Here is a 15843-nt window from a genome sequence, read left to right as displayed (position 1 = left end):
CGTCGGAAACTTTGGAAGCGCCGAGGACCCCGGTCTGACAGGCACTATGGTAGTCGGAGCATTCGCAAGATTACATGTACTTTTTTCTTGAAAGGCAGCAGCCCACTTTAGGGCTTCCTTGTCTGATTGATCTATTGTCCTGCCGACATACAAAGAGTGGACCTGGATGTAGACAATGTGGAAATTGTCAAACAAAGCGCCCAATGCATCTAATACTTCTTTAACTCAAGCCCTATGTCCTACCTTTATACCGTCTTTCATTTCTCACCCCTCCAGTCACTCATTAAGCTGGATCTTTCATTCCTTTTATTTTCATATTTCAGCTTCGCGTAGTGGAGATATTCCTTGGCTGGTTCTTGGATTTCTTCACCGCTTAAAAAGCCATGTTCTTCTTCTTCGTGGCCCTGGTTGGCCTATTTTCTTTCACATTCGCTTTCCCGACTCCAGTCGACTACGTTACCAGGATGGCTTCTACCGACGAAAACGTCGGAAACAAATTAGTATTCTGTCATTTTATGGTAATTTACACATCTCTATTTCATTTTTTTTAACCCTTCAACATAAAAACCACTAACAATATCTAGATGGGCATCGTCAGCAACCGCGAAAACGCCTCTGACTATGACGATGACATGAAACGTGCCAAAGACGCGGGTATCGACGCCTTTGCGTTGAATATTGGCACCGACTCTTACGGCGACACCCAATTGTACTATGCATATGAATCTGCCGCCAACAATGACATGAAAGTGTTCATCTCCTTCGACTTCAACTGGTGGCAGGCCAGCCAGGCCAGCGAAGTCGGTGCTAAGATCGCGCAGTATGCGAGTCATCCCGCGCAGCTCATGGTCGATGGGAAGGTCTTTGTGTCGTCATTTTCGGGCGACGGCGTTGATGTTGATGCGATCAGATCCGCTGCTGGCAGCGAGATCTTCTTTGCACCGAATTTCCAACCCGGTCAGAGCGATTTCGATAAGATCGATGGTGCTCTGAACTGGATGGGTTGGGACAATGATGGAAATAACAAGGCTCCGACTGCTGAGCAGACGGTCACTGTTTCAGATAGCGACAAGATTTATGAGGATGCTCTTCAAGGAAAAGCATATATTGCGCGTGAGTAGCTGGAGTATGTTGATTTTTCTGTGCATATTTGCTAATCGATAAATAGCCATCTCGCCTTGGTTCTCGACTCATTACGGCCCCGAGGTCTCTTACAGCAAGAACTGGGTGTTCCCTTCCGACCTCCTCTGGTATGACCGATGGAGAGAGATCCTACGTCTCAGCCCTCGCTTTGTGGAGATCATCACCTGGAATGACTATGGCGAGTCGCACTACATTGGCCCGTTATCGTCACCACACACAGACGACGGTGCCTCGAAGTGGGCGATGGACATGTGAGTAGAGAGATGCTCACCCCAGCAAATTAACAGAAACACCAACTTACAAGGAAACAGGCCCCACAATGGCTGGCTCGACATGGCAAAGCCCTTCATCGCCGCCTACAAAGCAGAGTCGAGACTTCCCATCCGATTCATAGAGGAAGAAAAGCTAGTTTACTGGTACCGACCAACTATGAAGGGCGTCGACTGCGACGAAACCGACAATACAATGCAAGGCGGCGACAACAACGCTACCGGTAACTTCTTCCGCGGCCGTCCGGACGGCGCCCACACAATGAAAGATGAGGTGTTTGTCGTCACGATGCTGAAGATGCCCGCTATGGTGAAGGTGCAGTCTGGTGATAAGACTGAGACCTGGATCGCACCTCCGGGGATCTGGTCACACTCGGTGCCGATGGGCGTGGGCGCGCAGAGTTTCAAGGTCACCCGCGGCTTCCGGACCGTTCAGGCTTTGTCCGGGACTAGCTTGAAGGATGTTGTTGACACGTGCGTCTGCGGTATCTACAACTTCAATGCTTACGTGGGCACTCTTCCAGCGGAGGAGACTGTTGACCAGTTGCAGCCGGCTGGGTTGAGTATGCTGACGGAAGGGTTGCTGGTGACGCCCCAGATTAACACTCTGGGTCAATAGTCTTGCGTGGGACATGGTACGTGTGCTAGCACGGCTGCTCCCTGGCTCTGAAGGTTAAGTTACTTATTGCTTGAGGTCTGGGACCTATGTACAGATTACACTGAGTGAAGTGAGCACCATGGTTGGCTCACTTGATCCAAGAGTGAGCTTACCTATAGAACATGAATCAATAAGATATAACACACTAACAAAAGTAACGTACCGTCCTTCCTCTTTCCAAAAATTATGTATTATTATGTCATTTTTAAGTATCTAATTTATGCAAGAATACCGGCTACAGCCTAGCGAGGTACGGAGTATTGTTTGAAGATGCAAACATTGTGCTAGCTACGGAGTAGATATAGGGGCAATTCCACGCTATCTCAAATGACTTGGATTTTTGGCCCCCAACATAATTCTCGTCCAACGTCGGTGCCTAGCACACACAGCCCCCTGACTTTCATCCGCCTTGCAGGCATCACTCTTCATACATCTTTGCGAGCTATTTCGTACGTTGTACGGAGTACGGAGTATGCCTTTGAATTTACTGCGCCATCAAGGTGTGGCTTGGGTCAGCCTAACACTCGACCTCGGCCTCAGGAAACGGAGCTGCGATAGAACGGCTGAGTATCCTTGTCAACACTAATGCACGCGGTTCTCTATCACAGTCCTCCAAATCCCAAAAGTCCCTAACTTCGCACGAGATTCTCCAATCATCTTCGTCTGGCGTGAGATCATCTCAGGAACGCCCGGATAACCCCCTGTCGGCCATGGCAAAAATAGGAAGTTCAACGCCGCCTACGCCAATTGCCCATTATCCGATGCATTATGGCGAGTAGGCCCGGACTGCGAACTAGCTCAATTAGATGGGCTAAAAAGAGGGGGACATATGGGCTCTGGAGTCCTTTGATCTTGGGGTTAAACACCCCGCCCCCTCCCCCAGGTTGGTGAAGAGCGTCCTGAGTTTTATTTCACACTGGATTTCCAGAGTTCTCCTCATTGATATTCGCTTTCGCCTCTCGTATACTGTTAGAATGATGCAGTCTGCTATAGAGTCCCCGGCCAACGTGTTCATTCATCTCTCAAGCTTACTGGAGATAGCATATGGACCAATACTCAGGTGTGCCCAGCTCAAAGATGGCACGAAGCCCTGCTCCAACAAAATCGCAGGAGCCAACCTCAAACCTGTGAAAGGATATTTTAAGCAATTATTTGCCATCCTTAATGAACCTGACCGCCAGTTTCATGACAAAGATGGTGTATTTGATGAGGTCCTCGCGGAATTGATCGACAGATGCCTTTGCGTGCGTCGGCACCGCCAAAATTCCGACGACGCAAAGAGCCAATGGTTAACGGAGCTGTACAACGATGAGAAGAGAGACCAACTGCGTTGCAAGCTCCAACCCTATCTTTTCGAGTCCTTGGAGGAAGACTCAATCATTTCTACTCCACCGCCAGCAACACCGCCAGCAACAGAGTTCGAAGTCTGCAGTTCCAAGAACTCACCTATTGACAAATACGAAGTGCAACTAAATGTGACTCGTAAATTGCTCGAGTCCCTCACGGAAAACGACAAAAAATCCGGGTTCATCTATCTCATTTCTCACCCTCGAGAACCAGACATGTTCAAAGTCGGACACACCGCAGACATCGAGGCGCGTTTTGGCAACCACAAACGGTGCTATGAAGAGTTCAGCACATTGAAGAAAGACCACATACCCAACGTCCATCGCATTGAGCAACTCATCATTACCGAATTCTCCCTGAGGCATTACAAACTCAAAGAAAAATGCAAACGATGCAATAAGAGTCATAAGGAATGGCTCCAAGTCAGCCAAGAAAAGCTGGTTAACAGTTTCAACAAATGGGTTAAATTTGCCAAAGCCGATAAGAGACCTTACGACAAGCATGGTCGTTTCAAGTCCAGGACCGTTGCGTTACCATCTCCTGCTATGGATTTCAAGCCCCGAACGCCAACTCCAAAGAAGAGCGCACCTCGACGATCAGATGTGGCCCCATCACAGGAAGCGTCACCTTCTAAGCCTGACTCCTCCAAGTCTGATATAAGGATTATCCAAGAAGAACTTTCCGACGAGAGCTCCGACGAGAGCGCGCCCCGTCCTGGTTATAGCGAAGCAGACCACCCAAGCCCCGTCTCGAATATTTCTGTTCGTCTTGCTGCTGCTCGTGTGGGGTAAGTCTTGCATTCATTGTTTTCCCGCGTGTTTTCATGGTATATTTTGAACCTGGCCCTGAACGTCCTCGTAAAAGCGGTAGCTTAGAGGGGAAAGCTTAGCCGGCAGAGGATACTACATAGAGGTACCTAAGCAATACAAGTTAGAACTTGAAAGGGGAGCGGTTTCAATGAATGTTTATAAGCTAGTTGCTACTGTTGAATGAAATCGAGGTTAGAGAAGATAGAGTGGACCTATGGAGTATAGATCAAGATCCGGCTAAATTAAAAATGATCTACAAGTAGCCCGAGTTATTATCTTCCGCATTTCCTTATCTTTTTTGGACCCAGATAGCTATACCAGAAACATGTAGCCACATAAATACCTCAACCTATACTCCGTACTCCGTATCCCTTTATCTTTAGCCTCACCGACTCTTTGCGCCAATCCTTAACTGGACCACTTGGCGCTACCCTTTCGGGTTGACGGGAACGTGTCGTGCCCGATAGGGTCATCAGGTGCAGTTGCAGATCTTGTGACACTATTTATGAACCGATCTCGCTGCCAATGTCAATGTCTCTTTATTTTCGATTTTAGCGGGGACGAACAGAGTCACTATCAACAATGGCCCGTATGAAACAGGGGGTCTTCTCATGGGAGGATGTGCTGGTCCAGCGGTACCAAAGTAAATACCTTCTTTTCTTATTTCCTACTTATTTCTACTTCTTGTTGGGTATACAAATCTAACAGACTTAAAAAAAAACAATAGGCAACAAACCCCCTCCCCTCCCCCGCCACCAAACAATAGCAATCCCCTCACCCCAACTCCAAAGCCGACTCCTCACCCGGCTATCACCGGAGCTTCGGTTAATGATCTGGGAATTTGTCCTGGCCGACCAAAGAATCCACATTATCCAATGCAGCAAGCAACGACTCGGGCACGTGGTGTGTCCATGTGCGCTCGAGCCCAGGTCTTCACCATCACCAAAACGCCACACACGCCAAAATAGCAATTTATGTGAGATCTGCCATGGCACGGGCATCTCCCAGCCGGCCAAAGAGGCCGATCTACTCCGCTGGAATAAGGTTAAGCTACTGGGTCTGGCGTTGACTTGTCGGCAGATGTATGGTTGGAATGATTTTATCCTTTCCTTGCCCCTCTACCCCTATACTTCTGTTTTACACATGTGCATCCTATGTTCATTGTACGATGTACACCCACAACCTTTACCTCTACCTCTACCTCTACCTCTTTCTCTTCTCCTCATCCCCAGAAAAAAAGCTACACTACACATCCAAACCACAAAACCTCCCCCACTCCCAATACTAATACAAAAAAAACCAGATACCACGAATCAATCCCCCTCCTCTACACCCTCCCAACCTTAGAATTCAGCAACCCCTGGACCCTCCCATACCTCCTCCCAACAATCCCCCCTCCCACCGCTCCCGCATCCGCACAATCGAGCTCCGCTGGTCCTTCCCAGGCCACTGGCTCCCGAGCAAAGACTCCGTGCGCGCGGTATACGTATCCGCAGGACGGACACAGTGGACAGAGACGTGTCGAGCAGTCTCGCAGCTAACATCACTACGGTCATTCGTGCTCGTGCTTGAGAGCAATTGGTTCAGCGAGCCTGTGGAGAAATTGGCTGGGTTTTTGGAGCCGTTGAGGGGGGTTGTTGTGAGGTCTGGGTTGAGAACGGGTTGGGATTGGGATCGGGATCGGGATCGGGATCGGGATCGGGATTGTGATGGCAAGAAGGATGTAGATGTAGAGCTTGGGTTTGGTGATGGGTTTAGTTCGGATGAGGACTCTTGTAAGAGTTTGGGGTCGGATTCTGGGTCGTTTTCTTCGGTTGGGGGTTATGATTCGATTGCTACGGCTACGGCTATGGCTTCTGGGTCTCGGGGGAGTTGGGAGTTGAGACTTCAGGGTCAGTGTTATTATTTGCATGAATTGGATCGTATAGGGGTGGAGCTTCGGCGGAGGGGTATTGACTGCTGGATATCAGCGGTGTGAGAACGAGAGGTATCGGGCGGAGTACGGAGTATGCTCATTCAAGATCCGCAATGGCGTGACTAAATTTTTTTTTTATGCATGTTGCAATGATCGTCTGGTTGATAGACGATGTATGTTGTACAACATAGGGTTGTCACTTTCTCCTTGTTTTCTTTTGGCGTTGCAATGTTTCGGTATCACTTCGGAGTATGTTCAAGGACACCGTTGCAGATCTACATATTAGGATCGGAGGGAATATCGGAATATCCTAGTATCGTCGATACATACTCGGGCATTTACTGTACATATGTACTTATTTCTGTACGTTCCATGTATGTATATCCTGTAATCTGACATGATAATATACATCAATGCTGCTAAGTTACTACATACAACATGCAAAGTACATGTAGAATTTAAATTTCTTAGCTTTTTTCTTATCCCCTATACTTGGGCATTCAAGTGAGACCCTGGACCCACCGAGAGGAGCCTATAATTACTAGTACATCCTATAAATATAACACGTGTTTCGCCTTACGCGAAGCAGGAATGGTGTAGAATCAAGATGATATCAGGTCTGATTTCTCCATTCCAGGTACATAGTATGTGCATTGCTCAATGTACAATGACATCCCCTATGGAGTAGGGTTAACAGGATTATTGTATGTGTGATGATGTGTGATGTCGCCAGGGGCAAAAACTCTGTCCGGGTCCACCGGAGGCGCTAGGGAGAGCGCGGGGAAGATTGCACATCCCAATCAAACTAGTATGGTATTTTTATGGAATACGAAGTACATTGGGAGAATATTGAATAATAAAATATTGGTATTGAATGGTGCAAGCACAGTGGTAGAAAAAGGAAATCGACCCTTGAAAAAGGTGGTCAGGTATATAAGAAGGAAAAAAAAGATCGAACTGGCGATCCTGCCAGTATATGCAAAAAAAGGAAATAGAAAAAGAAAATGGCTGCATCCATGACTCCCATGACTCGTACATGTGTCATTGGGCAGTTCAACATATTATAAATAAAAATTGAGAAAGATTGAGAAAGGAGAAGGGTAGAAGATATCGTTGTCACCTCAAGCGAAAACCCCGGTTGTAACCCATATTAAGTGCAAGATGTTTGGGGAAAAATCAGGCTCCGGATGTAGTATCTCAAGAGAAGAGTAAGGGAATGGAAAATATCGTCGTGATTCGGGCATATGAGAGAAATTGTATGATCGATGATCAGGGGGACAATTGGTCAACATAGCCATTGTGGGCGAGCAGGCCGGCGAGCCTGCCCGTCTAAGCCCGCGGTCGCACATGCTGGAATCTTTGTCAAGATAGAATGCGCGTCCTTCTGATGCTGACGCCCAAGAGGTATGTCAACGGCATGGACGAGGGTGCCCAGCGCGACCGTAGTGGCTTTGGTCAATAGTCAAAACCAATGTGGCCTAGGGGGTTTCTCGAACGTCGCTGCGCCCGGCCAGTCCTCCGATGAGAGAAAGGGGGCTGTGGAATATTGAATATCCAGGTCGCACAATCGTTCGATAAGTGGTGTGGCTGATATGAAATTTCAGGAAGCCGAGGGGTTGATGTGATGCCAGGTTAACCAGCAGTAGATTTACCGTCCTTCGCGGGAACGGTCGGGTCCGGAGTTACCATGACCTCGTGCGGCAAGCCACTCGGTCGAGGCCTCCTGGCGAGCACCTGGGTGTTTTTGGTCCTCGGGGCGACCGGTAAGGCCTTGTGGGAGCATGTTGTTGATTTCTGCTGCCAGAGCAGATGCCATGTAGCACCGGAGTTCCTTCTCTTCGCGCTCATCTTCCTTGATCAGGCGGCGTTGGTCGGTCTTCGACATGTTTTCGCGACGCTTGCGTCGGATCTCGTGGATCGACCACAGAACCACTTCTTCGGGGGCGCGAGTGCGAGGGTTTCCATGTCGGGAGAAGTTGCGAACGTAGCGGCGGGTTACATCGGTCGCACCATCGATGGAGAAGGCTACACAGTAAGAGAGCTTGCGTTGCCATCCTTCGGTGTACAGGCGAGGCTGGTCCCAGGCGCCCTCGCAGGAATCAACATGGACCCATCGCCGCTGGTGTTCCGAGTACACTTCGGTCCAGACATGATCCTCGGCATTCCAGACCCAACGGACTCGAGCCCCGACTGCGCGGCAGAACATGCTAAAGCAGTTGGCCCATTCGCCAACTCTGCCTCGTCGAGTTTGCAGCAATTGCCACACATCGGAATACCGCGGGAATCGCTCGTCGGCGGTACAACTAGCATCGGAACAACGGTACAGCTCGACTCGGGTTGCGCCCCGGGCGGTCTCATCGGGGGTGGGAGGGGTCATGCCTTGGGCGATCGTGGGCATGTGACATCTCGAGCATGGGGGGTTATAAACAAATTGGAAAAATGACCCCTTGAACCATCTGCATAAAAGATAGATATGTTAGCAAGGGCGCAATGGGTCTAGACCATCTAGGGATTCCAACATACCTTAGCAATGCTCGGATCACACAATCTTGGTAGCCCCATTCCGGCTTCCCTCCCACGCTAGCAGCCTGGGCCTGCATAATTTGGGATTCTTCCTCGGCCTCGGAATACAGGCGATCGAGCGGAATGAGGGACAAGGCCTCATCCAATAGACCCGGGTTTTCGTACTTAGTTGGTGTAACTGATAATCCCTTCAATAAATTGTAAAATTTAAGTGAAGCTGGATCCTGGGGAGGCGATGGCATGATAGGAAGACCGCGTAGTGCTGATGGGGTCGTGGATGGCTTTGGGGAGGGAGCGGCGGCAGGGGTGCCCAACGAGGGAGGTGGTGGCGGAGCTCGTGTCGGTGGTGGAGGGAATGGTGAACTGGACATCGGAGATTGTGATGGTGAGTTATTATGTGAGCGAGAAGGTTCATGAAGTCGGTTGAGTCGTTTGGCGCGCATCAGTTGCTCGAATTCGTGGGTTAGAGAGGAGGCATCGTAGCCATTTGGGGCAGGCTGGTTAGCCCGATGTCTGCCGTCCGCCATAGTCGATGAGGAAGTCACGGCAGACTTCTTAAAGACGAATCAAGGTTGAGATCCAGAATGACTCGAAATGGGCGAACAGTCGAGTTTCGGCGAAAGAGGTCCAATTTGACCCAAGGCTTGGGGGGGAAGAGGAGTAAGAAATGGAATGTCAGAGACGAGTAGTAAAGAAGGGACTACCTCGCTCGAGTTGACGTAGCACTTGAAGATCACTCTCTTATTGGGGAGTCAAGAAGGGAAAGAAAGAAAGACAAGCCCTTGGATAGAGAGAGAGAGAGAGGGAGGGAGAGAGGACAGGAGTACGGAGCAGCATACGCAGTATTACGAGCGTCGTCAGCATCTGGCCCCAATCACGGGCCCCACGGCCAAGCCGCGTGTGCGAAAGCGAAAAAAAAAGGCCAAGGAAAAGACCCTTTTTCCCCGTAATTTCCGTAATTTGTGTATTTTTGGCTCCCGTGAACACGTAACGTCCACATCCAGATTTTCATGGATCGTTGTTGGTTTCTTGGCGCTGTCTATACTTTCATGGCTTGAAGGCTTCTATATCCTTTTTCTTTTTATTCTTGACATACGGAGTACTCCGATATATACTCATTACCTTCATATTATTTATTTGTATTTGGGTATATATTCAAGGTACATTATGTATGTGAGTATCCTATACCCTAACCTGGTTCATCACGCAATACGTAAGTCTTCCAAAGTTGTCGTCAATATAATAGTGGTTGGGTACAACAGTGAAGATCAATACGCTTGAAGGTTCATAAGGCGATGATCAAAGCTCGTGGTTGGGTTAGTATATGTACTTGGTAAGGATGCGGAGTATACTCTGTATGGAGTACATTTGACTGTACTCTGTACTCCGTACCAAACCATCATTAAGCTAAAGTCAAGAGAAAAAAAAAAAAAAAAAAGGAAATAATATTAAGGAGGATAAGTTGTAGGGCCAACGCGCGGCCAAGGTACGAAAGCTCAACTCTTCCATCCGCTTTTCCACTCAAAGGCTGGAGACGCGCAAGCGTCCGTCTTGGCATTTCACACGATCGGGGCCTACAGCCTGCTAAGCCGCTTTGAGGCGGTGCTTACAGCCTAATACGGTCTAGCGTTAGTCCCAATGAAGGGGCCTTCCAAGGCATCTTCGTCTTCTTTGGTATGAATGCCCTATGCAACGTGAGATCGTAATTCTTGGGATACTCAATCGTCCATCTTCGATGAGAATGTGAATGTGAGATCCATACTCCGATCTCATATTTAAAAAAAAAATTACTCCGTATATTTATGATAGTGCGGATCATTAGGGCTAAGTCCGTACAACGCTATAACCCGCAGGAACTCGTACTCCCATCGCCAATCAAAATAACCCGTTTGAACCACCCACAAGAAGACCCTGAAAATACTCGAGTTGCGGCATCATCTTTTTTCCTTTTTCGGTTAGGCAAAGGATTAGGTCGTGTCGATCTGTTATACATGTTTTGTGTACATACTTCGTACGGAGTACAACTCGCCCATCCCCAGAACCCGCGCTCTGTATACATCGTACCCAATGAGCCGACCTGCATATGAATAACCAGGGTTGGGAAAGGCTCTATACCTAAGTAGGCACTTCAAATATGTCTCGTCTAGCCGGCTCAATGAGATTAATAATCACTCATGTTCGGGTCCACGGGTGCAACTATTCAGAGTAAATTATTAGAATATACCTAGGTAGTTAGGGTTACGTTGACTGTGGTATGCTAATGATACAATACTCCGTACGGAGTACAATTATGCTGTTTTTTTTAGATTCACAAGCTCCCGAGATTCAGCCCTGAATTCTATTACCATCCCATGACTCGGGAAATTACTGACCAGGAATTCTATCTGGGGAAAACCGATCCACCGCCGCCGTCGTTTCATCTTCTGAGCCGCGTTTGAGCCTAGTAATATTCCGAGGCTATGCTGGGTGGCTGTGCGATCGAATGGGTTATTATTGTTAGAATCCCATAAGTAGTTGAACAATCCATCATAAGTATCAAAGGTATTGACCCTTTTGTTTACTAACATGACGTTCCCTATAGTTCCGATGCCGAGAAAAGGTGCCTGGATGCTTAGCTCGGATGGCGCCAGCACCAATTTCGCAAAAAAACTGGGTCGTTTCCGAGCAATACCTATTGGTATCTTGGCCGTCGCTCATTTTGTTTATCAGTTATATGTTATTTTCTCTCCTCGTCGGCGGTATTGACCGTAATGATTAACAACAGTTAGGTAGTACGATTCGTACGCAACACGCAAGGCACTCATATTGGCACTAATTATTCCTATGGGATTGGATACGCCAATGCCACAAGCCAAGGGAGAAATGCAGAACTTCAAAAAGCTAAAGCAATTCGGGCTCATCAAGCCGACCGAGCCAATTATCCCCGGACGCCAAGTGCCAAGACTTCATCCCATGTCTCTCCTGAGTTTCTTGGCTTTATTGCTTGAATGATATATTAAACCAAGACGCAGCTTATACTGCGAGACTGCTGTCGTATCCCCTGAGCTTGGCTCTCTTTTTCCAAGGTGCCAAGGCTATATGCACCGTCGATGCTCCATTACCATGGATGCATACGCGCATTGCATCTGGTTTCCACGCGTCGACATCCATTCAATACCTGCGTGTCCCTCCGCATCTCTTGAATTTCTGTCAATCCTGTGACACCGCGATAATAACGGGATCCTCAACTTGACGTGGTGGGCGTTCCGTCCCCCGCCAGGAACAGAGGACACGCACGCAGCATAGGTGGCTCGCCGTGCAGCTGACTTCTTGAGCTTAGCCTTACGTTGACATGGTTCGACGTTTTACTCCATGCGGTCTTTTGTTTAACTCGAAAGTGACACTGACGGATATACGCGATCATAGCGTTAGCTAGGGTGGGCCAAAACGTCATCCGCTAATCCACTCTAGCTCTATCGTTGTCGCAAGCTCTTGGGTCTTGAAGAATTTTTCCGCGCCTTATCAGCTGACCCGTTCAGATCTAAATTGCCAGTCCGTGCTCAAAGATGCGCGATATACCGTTGACCTAATGAGGACTAGAGAGACTAGCAAGAAAGCATTCTCTATCTACGGAGGAGCTAAGACTAAATCCTAGCAAACAGATAGAAGTCACGTGTTTTCGACAACTAGCACTAATAGTCGATGCGTTGATTGTTTTTTTTTGTGTACTCCTTATCTATAATAGGTAGGGCTGGTTTTTACTTTGCCTACTCCCTCTTTGCGTGATTGGCTCATTGTTGTCGTCCAATGTTGCAATGGGGTTGATGGTCATGAACTTATGAGTAGACCAGATGAAATAGCCCTTTTTTGATAGATCGTCAGACTCATTCTAGAGAATTGAATAAATACCAAAATATGAAATTACTTGCAGTCACTAAAAGACCGTTTTGGCTAATATTATCCCAAATGGTTCGGCCACTGAAAGGAGCGTGATGATATGCAGTCTGGCGTACATAGTTAAGCACCAGCCTTCACACAACATCTAATAGCAGCTCAATGCTGTAATCAACTTAATGAAAGGAGCAAACAGCCCCTAAATCTTTACATTTGGTCTCTAGTACTCGCGAGTAAGCTTATAGAATCGTTCAGCATTATTTAGTTAGAGCCCCGCAACAAGCTCTGATCCAACCAATCCTTTCTTTTTTCTTTTCCCCTTTCTGTAGTTAATATCTTCAATGAAATGCACTATTTTATTTAAAAGAACTTGCAGGTAACAAATTTCCATTTCGCGAAGAATATGTTTCAGCTCCTCTGGATCCCGTTCTGAACCAGCGGTTTCATGGTTGAGAAGGCATATCTAGCAATCAGCCATTTTCCATGTTCCTTCTTCATGATGAATAATTCCTGGTTCGCATGTGACTCCGACTCGTTCAGGGCGAGTATCGTTTTGGTGCCCTCAGCCGTCGTCCTGGCGAACCCCCACTCTGGAGACATCATAACAATTTCCTCGATTTGGAAAGTTATGACCAGCTCAATTGTTGAGAAAATGCGCGTATACGATGCGCGTAGAGATTCGACGCCCGCACTCGCCGGGAAATGCGGCGGCATAATGACACCATCTGTGGTGTAAAGTGCTAGTACCTCCTCCACATTCCGGGCTTTTAGAGCCGCCCCGTAGGCGTGAAGGATAGAAGAGATAGCTTCGGTATCAGGTGACGACACTATCATGAGCTTTAGCCTTTTGCGTGTATGATTGTCGTATTAGTGAGGTGGATGAGCTCACTGTTGAATTTCTAGCCGTTCGAATCTACAAAGAAAAAGGTCCTGAAGCTTCCCTGCCCCTATTATACAACCCAGAGATAAACAGAAGCGTTCAAATGGGAACTATTGACTCGGTCTTAATAATCTGAAACGCGGTCTTCTATATGGCATCCTTGCCCGTAGATGGGGGTCTCCGCTCAGCTAGGTGGGGGTCAATATTGTGTGAGAGCTGAAAAGCGATGCTAACGGTGAGAGTGCGTTATCTAACCCCATCTCACGTTGACAAACGACTTATGTTGTAGAGCAGTCTCAGTAACCGCCGGTACACCCCACTTCTGGATACAGAGAAAGGAAGACTTCCCTCGCACGCCACCGTTGGTTGCCAGCTCATTCACCGAGCCACTCATTGGTCGTGATAGCGGTTTGTACGGGCATTACCTATGCTTTACAATTCGAAAGTGGTGACAGACTATCTCGAATCCTGTGACCAATGCACTCAAATACCCCGGTCTTCGCTATCCGTACCACACACAAGTCGCGCACTTACCCACTAGTCGATCTCAGAGACTTACAATGGCAACGACTACTACCATGAAGGCATTGAACTACATCGGACCCTACCAGGTCCGAGTGGAGGAGGTTGAGAGGCCTAAATTGGAGCATCCAGACGATGTCATCGTGAAAGTCACAACGGTGAGCAATCAATGGATTCCACCGAGAAAGGTCTGAGCTAATACAAACTGGAGGCTACGATCTGCGGCTCTGACTTGCAGTAAGTCTTTGGGGAAAGAGCGCGAAGGACGATGGATTGGCACATTGAAACTCACCGTGCCCCACAGCATGTATGAAGGCAGAACTGCCGCAGAGCCAGGCATTACCTTCGGTAAGATCGAGCGAAAGTAGAGGGACTCCAGCGCTAAAGAAACTAAAGGCCACGAGAATATGGGAATCGTCGAGGAACTAGGTGAAGGAGTGACATCCTTGAAGAAAGGAGACCGTGTCGTGATGCCGTTTAACGTTGCTGATGGCCGGTGTCGCAACTGTGAAGAAGGAAAGACGGCATTCTGCACGGGTGTTAACCCCGGATTCGCCGGTGGTGCGTATGGTGAGACATGCATCATTCAACGGTGTGGACTTTTTTTTGGTTTGGCTAACATCACACAGGCTACGTCGCTATGGGGCCTTATCGTGGAGGTATGCGTTTTGAGGGAGCCTGAAGAATGGGAATCACATTAATCTGATTGGGTGTGAAGGTCAGGCTCAGTATATTCGCGTTCCTTTTGCAGACTTCAATGCTCTGAGATTGCCCCCGGGTAAAGAACACGAAGCCGACTTCGTTCTTCTCGCAGGTGAATCGTCTACGCCTCTTTACTATAACGTATTCTGGATTGGCTAACCCGCGTAGATATTTTCCCCACCGGCATATGTCCTGCTATCATTGTCCTTCAAATCAAGGGAAGCTATCATCGAACACTAGTGTTATAGACTGGCACGGCGTCGAAATTTCTGGGTTCCGGTCAGGTGAAAGTATTGCTGTCTTTGGTGCAGGCCCTGTTGGTTTGATGGCCGCTTATTCGGCCTCTTTATGCGGCGCTTCCAATATATACGTGGTTGACCGTGTCCCTGAACGACTAGCGGCTGCCCAAAAGTTTGGCTGCATCCCGATCGACTTCACCAAGGGCGATCCCGTCGACCAAATCATCAGCCACAATAGTGGAGAGGTAGATAGGTCGGTCGATGCTGTCAGTTATCAGGCCGTCGACTCTAGTGGCTCTTCCGAAAAGGCGAATATCATTCTTGAGAACATGATTCGTGTGACGCGGGCATGCGGAGGAATGGGGATTCCCGGGCTATACGTGCCCAGGTACGTGGTCCCATTACAAACACTTGATAGTGCAATAATTTTCTAACATGGCCTTCCGCTAGCGACCCCGATGCAGCTGACACGGCCTCCGCCAATGGTATGATTAGCCTCAGCTTCGGAAAGCTCTTTGAGAAGGCAAGTGGTTCGCTTCTATACATCGAGGCCGTCAATGTTGCTAATTTGTTGCAGGGCCTGTCTCTCAGCACCGGACAGTGCAATGTGAAGGCATACGATCGATACCTCCGGGATATGATCATTGCTGGTAAGGCGAAACCCAGCTTTGTTTGAACCCGGGGTTCGAGACTAGTTCCACAAGTACGCCCGATATCACGACCAGGACTACCGTTTTGAAGACTGAAATGCTGTTGGGATAGGACGGTATTTGGTGGTTGCCATCGTGGCATTGTTTAGGCTCACTGATTTTTGTGATACCTCAGATAACGGCAGTCTCTAACTGTGGGGCCATTAAAAAATTCAACTTGAATTTCTGACCTATATTTTACATTTTAGAAGGTGGACAAAATCTGCTGCGAGCTAAGGCAAGTCCCGCCCTTAAGTCGATCGAAATTGCCGAG

At 48.2% G+C, this 15843-nt stretch overlaps 6 protein-coding genes across 6 annotated transcripts; 5 read left to right on the top strand and 1 right to left on the bottom strand.

The window, feature by feature from the left end:
• Positions 1–383: 383 nt before the first annotated feature.
• On the top strand, positions 384–2031 carry N7455_002782 (glycoside hydrolase family 71 protein; the record flags this gene model as incomplete). The annotated part of the gene is made up of 4 exons (XM_040959903.2): positions 384–518; positions 585–1113; positions 1169–1394; positions 1455–2031. The coding sequence occupies 4 exons, from the start codon at positions 384–386 to the stop codon at positions 2029–2031; spliced, it is 1467 nt and encodes a 488-aa protein (XP_040809624.2).
• A 1013-nt stretch (positions 2032–3044) lies between these two features.
• N7455_002781 (GIY-YIG nuclease family protein) lies at positions 3045–4451 on the top strand (the record flags this gene model as incomplete). The annotated part of the gene is made up of 2 exons (XM_065604360.1): positions 3045–4197; positions 4432–4451. 2 exons carry the CDS (start codon positions 3045–3047, stop codon positions 4449–4451), a joined length of 1173 nt encoding a protein of 390 aa, XP_065462851.1.
• Positions 4452–4719: 268 nt separating this feature from the next.
• N7455_002780 (uncharacterized protein) lies at positions 4720–6204 on the top strand (the record flags this gene model as incomplete). The annotated part of the gene is made up of 3 exons (XM_065604359.1): positions 4720–4869; positions 4954–5308; positions 5574–6204. The coding sequence occupies exons 1-3, from the start codon at positions 4809–4811 to the stop codon at positions 6202–6204; spliced, it is 1047 nt and encodes a 348-aa protein (XP_065462850.1). The 5' UTR covers positions 4720–4808.
• A 1585-nt stretch (positions 6205–7789) lies between these two features.
• Positions 7790–9191, bottom strand: png1 (peptide-N4-(N-acetyl-beta-glucosaminyl)asparagine amidase; the record flags this gene model as incomplete). The annotated part of the gene is made up of 2 exons (XM_040959943.2): positions 7790–8597; positions 8665–9191. The coding sequence occupies 2 exons, from the start codon at positions 9189–9191 to the stop codon at positions 7790–7792; spliced, it is 1335 nt and encodes a 444-aa protein (XP_040809661.2).
• A 3845-nt stretch (positions 9192–13036) lies between these two features.
• N7455_002778 (uncharacterized protein) lies at positions 13037–13273 on the top strand (the record flags this gene model as incomplete). Its single annotated transcript, XM_065604358.1, has 1 exon — positions 13037–13273. The coding sequence occupies one exon, from the start codon at positions 13037–13039 to the stop codon at positions 13271–13273; it is 237 nt and encodes a 78-aa protein (XP_065462849.1).
• Positions 13274–13977: 704 nt separating this feature from the next.
• N7455_002777 (glutathione-independent formaldehyde dehydrogenase) lies at positions 13978–15556 on the top strand (the record flags this gene model as incomplete). The annotated part of the gene is made up of 9 exons (XM_065604357.1): positions 13978–14097; positions 14151–14176; positions 14244–14287; positions 14336–14509; positions 14569–14598; positions 14658–14753; positions 14810–14830; positions 14890–15268; positions 15331–15556. The coding sequence occupies 9 exons, from the start codon at positions 13978–13980 to the stop codon at positions 15554–15556; spliced, it is 1116 nt and encodes a 371-aa protein (XP_065462848.1).
• Between the last annotated feature and the right edge of the window lie 287 nt (positions 15557–15843).

The sequence above is a fragment of the Penicillium solitum genome, assembly GCF_028829755.1.
Source record: "Penicillium solitum strain IBT 25940 chromosome Unknown utg000001l_segment0_segment0, whole genome shotgun sequence".
Taxonomy (NCBI): Eukaryota; Fungi; Ascomycota; class Eurotiomycetes; order Eurotiales; family Aspergillaceae; genus Penicillium; species Penicillium solitum.
Note: the sequence above shows the minus strand (reverse complement) of the source record. Positions and strands in the feature narration are given on the sequence as shown.